Source organism: Elephantulus edwardii, unplaced genomic scaffold, assembly GCF_000299155.1.
Source record: "Elephantulus edwardii isolate Elephantulus edwardi_28Jun2011 unplaced genomic scaffold, EleEdw1.0 scaffold00554, whole genome shotgun sequence".
Lineage (NCBI taxonomy): Eukaryota > Metazoa > Chordata > Mammalia > Macroscelidea > Macroscelididae > Elephantulus > Elephantulus edwardii.
In genome coordinates, this window is record NW_006400304.1 from 93,102 (window position 1) to 103,683 (window position 10,582).

Sequence of the window (10,582 nt, forward strand, 5' to 3'; positions counted from 1 at the left end):
CAAAGTAAGGGGCTCAGGGAAAGTGAAAAAAATTATCACTTTTTGTTTTGAAGGCTAAAAGATCTCACTGAATATAAAGGCAAAAGAATGGCCTACACAAAACCAGAGGCTATCAGACCACAGTATGTGGAGTATTTAGGTAAAAGTGAAATGTACAGGATGAGGTTGAAATAAGCATGCATAGCAAGACTACGATAAAACTATTCCATCTGGAATAAACTTGGGGAAAGCATCAGTAAAATTGTACAGAAATGCTTTAATTACCTAAAGTGTTAGTTTACCAATAAAACTATGTTTACTTGAGAAAGGTAGAAACACATTTTCAAGGAAATCAACCAACTCAAAAGTGTTTCTGTGTATTGTAGTGGCACTTTGAGATCATGGAGTCATTTTTTAAAAATAGGTCTACAATTATGAAAACTCAAATACTTTATTTCCCCAGTAAAATTTTACTTGTACAACAGAATACCTACAAGTCACAGTTATGATCAGATTTTGGCTCCCAAGTAAAATGAAGAGTGAAGTGGCAAATAAAAGGAAAAGAGGATCTTCCTGAGATAACTGGGTGAGAGGTGGAATGTGGAGAATGAGGATACAGGATGTGTAAGTATGTGATGACTATAACTCAAATCATTGCCATCAAGTTAAAATCAGCTCATAGCTGATCCTCTGTTTGTTTTCCAAGACTGTAAAGCGTTAGGAATGAAATCCTCATCTTTCTTCCACACAATTTCTAGGGGATTCAAACTATCAGAGGCAGAGTCTTTCAGTTAGCAATGTAACACCCTACAGACTACACCATCAGAGTTCTCTAGTATATATGGTGGGAAAGTTTTCATTCACCAGAATTATTCATGGGAAAACATTATAGATTTATTGGAAGATTCTTTCTGGGATATGTGATATGATACGCCCTCATTCTCAAATTCAGTGAAAGTCACTAAATTGCCTTTTGTTTGGAAGAGAGAACTTTTTAAAGATCTTTCTTTTTGCTGAGTACAACAATTAAAGATGTAATTGAGCTGAGGACTAAATATCAGGCAAGGGGAAAAAAGGAGTTGAGGCTGAGCACCATGATGAGAAAAGAGAAAAATATTTATCACAGTTTTGTCAACAGAGATTTTTAAAAATAAAGTATACAAGAAGTACAATGTCAACCCCCTTTCCCTCCTCTTACATGGCATCTTTAGTAAAATCTAAATTACTCATGATGTGGTTTCTTTGCTAGGGGCTTAAGAGGTGCCGAGTTCTAAGTTAAGGCTAGCAAGGGGTGAACATAGAAATATGCAAATATAGGAAACAGAAGGTAAAATGATAAGTGACATTCAGGCTTCATGAAATGAAAAAATTATGGCTGGGTACAATGAATAAAAGGACTGAGCACACATATTCATAACCATCCTAAGGAAAGACAAAAGTCAAAGAACTTGCCTTACTAAGAGTATAACTGCTAGGAGCAGGAGAACCTGGAAGAATATTAAAATAATATGTAATCAATTGTTCACGTATTATAGCCCTTATTCAAATCATAGATAGGAATGTGACAAAATACCTGCATTGTGTAAAGAATAAATCCAGTTTATGGACTTCAGCTGTGCCTTGTCATATTTTAAGACATGACTTAAATCATGTTAGTTACAAACTAATGAACATTTCACAGACGCATTTAAATAAATCTTGTCCAAAACAGAACATAGCAATCAAGAACAGACTTGGTCTGCTCTAACATTTATCTACTCTGTGATAATAAGCTAATGAACACCCACATTCTGTTCTTGCTTCAGTTTCCTTACCTTTTAAATGAGGCAATCACATCGCTAATGGTTACCAAACTACATAAATAAAGGTCATTCCACTGAGTACTTATTACAGGTTAATTTTATGATATGCAAATTATACTTCTAAAAATCAGTTTGAGATTGTGCCCTCATCCTAGAAATCCTATGAAAAAATCCAATATATACAAATTCTATGGCACTGTGCCTGGCACACAGTAAACACTCAAAAATTATTAGTGATTAGTTCTAAATAGAAAGATCCGAGAGCACTGAAAGCATATAGAATTCTTTTTAAAATCAAAAAACTATGGGTCTGAATGAAACATCAGAGATTAAGTCCAATTCTCATTTAACAGATGACAAAATTAGGGACCAGGCAGGTTAAGTGCCTAATTCAAGTTGAAGCTCTTAGACACTAGGGCTGCTGGAATTCATAGTAGAATCCTCACTACTCACCCTATACCTCAGAATCAGGGACAGATGAAAAAATTGGGGATGTGTTTTCGCCAATATTTCACACTAGTTCATTTCCAACCTCTGCTGAGAATTTTCCTTTCCACTGTTGATACAGAATTGGAAGATCCCCTATGTAGGTTCCTTTTCAGTAGTTTTAAATGGAAAAAACCCTCAAATTTATTGCCATTCAGTCAAAACTGACTGATAGCTGACCCTGCAGTATATTTTCACAGGCTGTAAATTACATGGAAGGAGACTGCCCATCTTTCTTCCTCAGAGTCACTATTAGATTCAAACTTCTAGAGGTTTTTGGGTTGACGCACAACCCCCCATACCATGCTTCCATCCAGTATAAATGGGTTAAAATGGAATAATAAAAAAAATCTTTGAAAATCTGGTTTCCTCACAGAAGAAGTAGCATATAGGGAAAGTGAAAAATGGACAGATATCAAAGAGAATTCCATGGTCATGGGGAATTCCAAGGTCAGAAGGGGCTGTTACATCGTGGGATATCTTCACCAGGGCCCCCAGCAGCAGGGTCTGGGTCATGAAAGCTTAAATGCTTTAACAAGGCGAGCCAAGTGCCTAAAGAAGGTGAAACTACAATCTTTCTGACATCTTGCCATGGGATTTCTCAGCAGTGGCAAAAGCTGGGGACAAAAGTCTTGAGACCAGCAGAGTTCTCAAGAGCAGTTAGTCTGAACAGCCTTGAAGCAGCACAGCTGCTAAAGAGCTGCTTCTATCTACCACTAAGGAGTTTGACTTCACTGTTATTTATTCCCTGGCCTTATGTAATCAGGCTTTCTAAATTATAAGAGTCTTCACTTACAATCTTATAAATTACCCTCCATGATGGTACCCTGTTCAAATGAATGAGGGAACTTTGCAGGAAACGTGAAATGGCCCAAGATTCCTACTTCAGTATTGCTGCTATATTCTAAAGAAATTTAACAGTAAGATTTTTGAAGCCAATATCCAATGCTAAAAAGTGAACAAAAAATATGTGTACTCTGGACCTAGACTTTGTGATATTTCAAGGGATACCATCCAATGAGTCAGCTATGTCATTCTTAGGAAGTGGTGGAATCATATTCCCCTCATTTTTCCTGAGAAAGAACAATTTTCTTCAGATGGCTAGTACAGATTCCACTGGAGAAGTGAGAGAGAGAGGAAAACTTAAGCCCTGAAAAGAGTATTTATGATTTAACTTAGTACACTGAAACGTCTCAGTGAATAGTTCATAAAAGTGCATCATGCTTTTCAACCAATTGTTTAAATTAAAATCTAAAGATAAGTTAGTCTGTCTACTCATTTGTTCTGAGAACCTGGGGTGGGCACTATGAACAAATTATTACATTTAAAGCATTTTCACAGAAAGTTTTCCTATTTTGAAGATCATTCCAAACAATGAACACTCTGATGTCGGAGGAGGTGAGAGCTCCGACTAAATGTCTTCTGACATTCTTGACATTCATAGGGCTTCTCTCCAGTGTGAATTCTCTGATGTATGATAAGCTGGGAATGCTGACTGAATGTTTTGTCACATTCATCACATTCATAAGGCTTCTCCCCAATGTGAATTTTCTGATGGAGAAGCAGTTCAGAGTTATTCCAAAAGGTTCTTGCACATTCATTACACTGATGGGGTTTCTCTCCAGTATGAATTCTCTGATGGACAATAAGGTGAGAGGTCCGTCTGAAAGCCTTTCCACATTCAAAACATTCATAGGGTTTTTCTCCAGTATGAATTCTTTGATGTCTAAGAAGTTCTGAGTTGCCCCTGAAGGCCTTCCCACATTCCTTACATGCATAGGGCTTCTCTCCAGTATGGATTCTAATATGTCTAATAATTTCTGAGTTCTGCCCAAAAGTTTTCCCACATTCATTACATTCATAAGGTTTGTCCCCTGTATGAATCCTTTGATGCCGGATAAGTTCAGAACTCTGACCAAACCCTTTCCCACATTCATTACACAGATATGGTTTCTCTCCAGTATGAATTTTCTGATGTCTTATAAGGCCTGAGCTGTGCTTGAAGGCTTTGCCACACTCACTGCATTCATGGTATCTTTCTTCAGTATGAATTCTCTGATGCTGAATAAGCTGTGAGCTAACCCTAAAGGTCTTCCCACATTCATTACATTCATAAGGTTTCTCTCCAGTGTGGATTCTCTCATGTAAAATAAGGGCTGAATTCTGACTAAAGGCTTTACCGCATTCTTCACATTTATATGGTCTTTCTCCAGTATGAATTCTATGATGATGGATGAGATGTGAACTTTGAATAAAGGCCTTTCCACATTCATTACAAGCAAAGGGTTTCTCTCCAGCATGAATTCTCAGGTGCCTTCGAAGGCTTGAGTTTGTTCCAAATGTCTTCCCACATTCTTTGCATTCAAAAGGTTTTTCTCCACTGTGAACTCTCATATGCTGTATAAGATGGGAGTTCTGATTAAAGGCTTTCCCACACTCTTTACATGTATGAGGCTTTTCTCCCAAAGTTCTCTGTGTTTTGTTAGGTTCTGAATTCTCTATGACATTTTGACCAGAGGTAGTAAATATACTAAATCCTTCTATTGTAGTTTCTCCCTGATGTGTAACCAAATTTGGACTGGGACTACAGTTTCTCTCATTCTTATTATACTCTTGATCTTTCTCATTTGATGGTGATTTCTTAAAGATAATCAATTCTGATACAAAGTCTCTCTCCTGAGGAGATAATTGTTCTACAATTTCTTCTGTGGACTCTCTCAAATGTTTCTCCAATGTGTGTTCTTCACATACTGCTCCAATCGTATGACCCTTGTAAATGACCTTTGGAAGTTTTTCTAACATTGTCCCTTGTGGGTCATATTCTTCAGAGATTTTTTCCTTGAGAATCACCTTATTCTCAGTCCCCATTTCAGAATCTGAAATGAGAGAAGGGAAGTCTGTAAGTGGCTGGATTGTACCTAAGTTAATGCCTAGAGTATGAAACTTTGTCATGTTTCTGACACCATTCAAAAATAACCAAAGTAAAGTTTAATAGGCCAGCAAGCAATAACTTTTTGGAGAGAATGTGGAAAGATAAGTATTCTCATACAATTATGGTGGGATTGTTTCCTCAGAAAGCTGAACATAGAAATTCCATGTGACCCAGCTATTCCACTGCTAGGAATATACCCTAAGAAAATTAGAACTGAGACTCAAACACAGATTTGTACACCAGTATTCATAGCAGCATTATTCATCATTATAAGAACATGGAAATAACCCAAATGTCCAAACAATCAAATGGATTGAGAAATTGTGGTACATTCTCACTATGTACTACAGAGTACTCAGGAACAATGATTTTGAAAATTACTTCATAACTTGGGAGAGACTGGAGGGCATTATACTGAGTGAACTAACTCAGTCTCATAAGGTTAAATACTGCATTTCACCACTATTGTAAAAATAGAAGGATTACTAGTAAAACATGTATGTGTACCCAAGGCAGGGAGGGATAAGAAGAGAGGGGTGAGGGAGGGAAGGGCAGAAATAGGGTCACATAGCTTGGTTGGTGGAAGGAGGGGGTGGGTAAACTAAATGGGGATAATCCAGCAGGGATCTGGAAAAGTAGGGTAATGGTAGGCATGGTTCAACAGCAATTAATTTTATAAAACATAATGAATGAAGGAAAGTGTGAAACACAATGTATACAAACTTTGTATGTAACCAATGTAACTTTTTAAAATTGTATTTAATACTTTATCATATGACTTAAAAATAAACAGATCTCCAAATGATAAAAAAAAAATAGCCAAGATTTAACAGGATGCTGTTAAATGGAGATTTAGAATTACTGCACACATGGTGAACAAAGAACAAATACCCACTAAAAAGTCTGAAAGGAAGATTTAAGGATAAAACTAGGGAATGGATCATACAAGGAGATGTTGATAAGGGTTCTGTAATACTAACAGCAAGCTTCAATGGAACCTGAGGTTGGTAAGGCAAACATTTATGGGAAATCATACTCACAATAGTAATAGATGGGGATAGGGAAAAGATTGGGAGAAGGGTTAAAACTAGCAAGTTACATTATGCTGAGCAAAAAAGTCAGTTCTAAAAGGACAAATACTACTCAAACAGATGAGGGAAAGAACTGCTTAAAAGGAATACATGATTAGGTATTATTTGCATGGCAAGAGTCCAGAATAAGAGCTGCATAGTAAAGTGGACTGGAGTGGGGATTACACATCAATGAAGGAATTTCTTTTCCAAGAGAAAAGCGAACTGAGGGTGGGGTGGGCAAGAAGAAAAATGTGCAACAATGAATGAATGGAAATCCAAGTTCTCTATAAACTGTCATTAAAATCTCTATTAAAAAGAGACAAATAATTTATCACATCATTTATATGAATAAGCAAATACGGGGTAGAAAAAAGAATAACAAACAGTTTTTGCTTAAGAGAGTAGTGAGTTTGTTTAATGATGGTAAACAGTTTGAAAAAGGACAGCAAGATTAGTGGCAAAACTTGAAGAATCAATTCAGGTCGTCCTCAGTTTTAGCAAGCAGGGTTGTGTTATCTGCATAACACAGGTTGCTGATGACTCTTCCACCAATCCTGCTACTATAGCTTTATCAAAAGTTTTAATATCTGACAGTTATCTCTCATTAGTCTTCTGTTTACTCTTCCCCATCTATCATATTTTTCAAGTAAATTTTAGTATAATTTAATAAAATTATCCTGTTATTGTTTTTATATCCATTTTCATATGGGGTAGGGTGTGTGTTGGTTGTGGTTTGTTTTTTTTTTCAGTTAGTGACATGTTTTTCTTACCATATTTTCCTACCAATTTTAACTTATAAACAAATATAGCAATGCTGTTCACTTTTACATACTAATTTTGTAATCAGCCCCTTATAGACTTTAATACCTTTACAGATCTTAATATCTATAATTTTTTAAATTGTTAAAACAATGTGGCATCAGGACTGGAGGTAGACTCATCAATAATCTGTATTATGTGAATGGCACAACCCTATTTGCTGAAACAAGGACCTGAAGTGCTTGTTGCAGAAGGTCAAGGACTGCAGCCTTCGATATGGATTGAAGCTCAACATCAAGAAAACAAAGATTCTCACCAGTGGACTAATTGGCACTATCATGATAGATGGTAAAGATATTTAGATTGTCAACAGCTTTAGCTTGCTTGGCTCCACAATCAACACTCTTGGTACCAGCAGCCAGGAAATTAAAAGACACATTGCACAGAGAAAGTCTGCTGTCAGAGACTTCTCCAAAGCACTGAAGAGCAACAATGTCAGTCTGGAGACTAAGGTGTGCATGACTCAGGCCATGGTCTTTGCAATTACTTGCTATGCATCAGAAAGCCGGGCAATAACTAGGGATTATAGAAGGAGAATTGATACCTTTGAGCTGTGGTACTGGAGAAGAATATAGAATATACCATGGACTGCTAAGAGAATAAACAGGTTCATCCTAGAGAGGGTGAGAACAGGCTGCTCCTTGGAGGCAAGGATTCTGAAGCTTGGTCTGACACACTTTGGACATGTTGTAAAGAGGGGCAAGTCTTTGGAGAGAGAGGTCATGCTTGAGCGAGTGGAGGTCACAGTGCAAGAGAAGACCCTCGATAAGATGGGTTGATTCTATGACTGGGGTAATGGGGCTAGGTGTGTCAGACAATAAGATAGGCACAGGATAGAGCAGGTTTTAGGGCTGCTGTACTTAGGGTTGCTGTGAGTCACAGGCAACTCAACGGCAAATAACAAGAAGACACTAAAAAATATTTCTAATTGTCTTATCCAGTATCCATATTTCCCCACCTCCATATCAACAGAATAATGGATGTCTTTTTTTTATGGCAATGTTGTTGTTTTTGTTAGGTGCTGCTGAGTCAAGTATGACTCACAGTGTCATACTATGAAAAACAGACCTGAACACTCTCCTATCCTGTGCCATCCTCATCTCTGATCACTTGAGCCTCCATCTCGTTAAGGGTCTTCTCTCTTTAGCTAACACTCCACAGTTTGAAGTATGATGTCCCTTTCCAGGCAAGACCCTTGCAATAAACTTGGTTAACTGTTTTGTGCAGCTAGGTTTTGTCCTGTGCCTGTGCTTTGGCCAATGAAACTATGAGATGCAAATGAACACATATGAGACTCCTGGGAAGGCTTTATTTAAATTTTTTTTGGGGGGGAAGGCTTCTTAATGAAGCATTTCGTCACCCTTTTCTTCTTCTCCTGTGAATGGAAGAAGCATGATATGCTGATATGCCTGAACCATGATGCTGGTATGCCTGAAGCATGATACCCAGCATGCCTTAGGGTTGAGGATCAACAAATCATGGATGTTTAATGACTCCATGGACCTGCCTGTCAGATCAGCTGTGGAACTCCTGACTCTGTTTTATCTTGAGAAATAAACTCCTAAACTTGCTTAAGCTATTGTTCTTCTATTATATGTACTCAAATCTACTAGTTGATATAACAGCACCAGAGATTTGGCAGTCCCCATCAGAGAAGTAGGTAGGGTCCAGATTCCGAGAAAATGAGCCTGACCTCTGCACAAATGGTAAACAATCTATAGCTAATACTCGCATAGGATAAGGTATTTGTGCGCTACCATACATCTGAGAAATACAATCCTCAAGGTAGTAAAAGTGTTAACTAGAAGATGATTCTCAAGGCAGAATAGGCGGTTAACAGAACTTCATCCTGCAAACTAGAGAGTCATGTTTTTAAGTCAAGTTTTTAAGCCAAGAAATTATATGATCCATATTCATACTGGCATTTCATGTTGATGCTAGTATGCATCATACTATCAGTATATAGTCATTTAGTGGCTAGCCTAGAAATCAGCAAGCTAAATTAGAAAGCAGGAAGATCAGTGACAAGACTAATATAAGTCAAATGGTAATAAAATCTGATCAGAAAAATAAAATAATAGGGATAAAGAAGAGTTTGACTGGATAAATATTTATGGGGTCAGTTTCAGCAAGACCTAGCAACTTACTAGGTAAAGATATAAAGTAAAGGAAGAAGCCAAAGATGGCACCCAAATCTTTTATTTGAGGGATGATAACTGAACGGATGGTAGTACCAGTAATTGAAATTAAGACTGTGCTGTGTGTCCCAGGAGGCCAACGTGTATGGCATACATCAATAGGCTTTCAGGTGTATTCCATCAGTGTGTAGCACCAGTAAACTAGAATTAAGGAAGAAAGTGAAGAGAAGGTATTTCCTTTCCTAGTTCTTTCTTAAGAGCTAGCGTTGGATTGGTGGTATCCCTCAATAGGTCATTAATACTTAGGGGTATAACTCAAGGGTAGAGCATTTGACTGCAAAAAGTCTGTTTGATCTAACCTCTCCTATCTCTTTCCCCTTCAGGGCCAGGGGCGGTAATCATTTGGCAGAAGTCAACCCGACGTTCCTCAAGACCTTACCTACATCTTCATCATTTATAATTAAGCCCATTCTAAAGAAATCCTCTTTTTTTAAATTTTTATTTATTTGTTTAATTTGGTTTACTGTCAAATTGGATCCGACTGGCACAGGAGGAGTTTTACCATCCTTCTCGAGTGGAGCATCTGGTGCATTCAAACTGAACACCTTCGGGATTGCAGTGCAGCTTCTTGCCTCTAGGCCACCAGAGCTCCCTATAAATTCTCTTAATTAAGTGAACTATTTCCTACTGGGACTCTAACAAATAGAAAAAAGGTGTAGGTGTAGCAAAGAAGCCTGCCAAGAAGAAAAACAGTGGATAGTTAAATAAGAGAACCAGAATACAGTGTCACTGAAGTCAGTGGGACAGTGGCAGAGGGCATTAACAAATGTTAAATGAAATTAATTTAATAATAATTAAATTCCAACTACTCATATGCAAGTTCAAGCTGACACTGAGGAAAATTAAACTGAATCCACAGGAACCAAAATATGATTTTTATTTCATCTCACCTGAATTCCAGAATCATCTCAGGAACAGGTTTGAGGCCCTGAACACTAATGAGTGAAGACCAGATGTGTTGTGGGAGGATGTCAAATGTATCGTCCAGGAAGAGTGCAAACAGTCATTACAAAGACAGAAGAGGAAGAAAAGACCAAAATGGATGTCAGAAGAAACTCTGAAGATTGCAGTGGAACGTAGAGAAGCCAAAGCACAAGGAAGAATTCAAGATACTAAAGAGCTGAACAGAAGATTCCAAAAGGCGGCAAGGAATAACAAAGCAGAATACTGCAATGAAATGTGCGAGGAGCTAGAGTCGGAAAATCAAAAGGGCCAAACTTGTTCAGCATTTCTTAAGCTCAAGGAACTGAAGAACAAATTCAAACGTCGAGTTGCTATAATCAAGGATGCTTT

At 37.6% G+C, this 10,582-nt stretch overlaps 1 protein-coding gene across 1 annotated transcript; it reads right to left on the reverse strand.

Annotated features, from left to right (window-relative positions):
* Nucleotides 1-3,480: 3,480 nt before the first annotated feature.
* Nucleotides 3,481-5,137, reverse strand: ZFP3 (ZFP3 zinc finger protein). Its single transcript, XM_006903279.1, has one exon. It carries the CDS (start codon nucleotides 5,133-5,135, stop codon nucleotides 3,630-3,632), a length of 1,506 nt encoding a protein of 501 aa, XP_006903341.1. The 5' UTR covers nucleotides 5,136-5,137; the 3' UTR covers nucleotides 3,481-3,629.
* Nucleotides 5,138-10,582: the final 5,445 nt, after the last annotated feature.

Coding starts and splice junctions, on each gene's coding strand:
- ZFP3 (XM_006903279.1), bottom strand. CDS start 5,135: ATGGGGACTGAGAATAAGGTGATTCTCAAGGAAAAAATCTCTGAAGAA.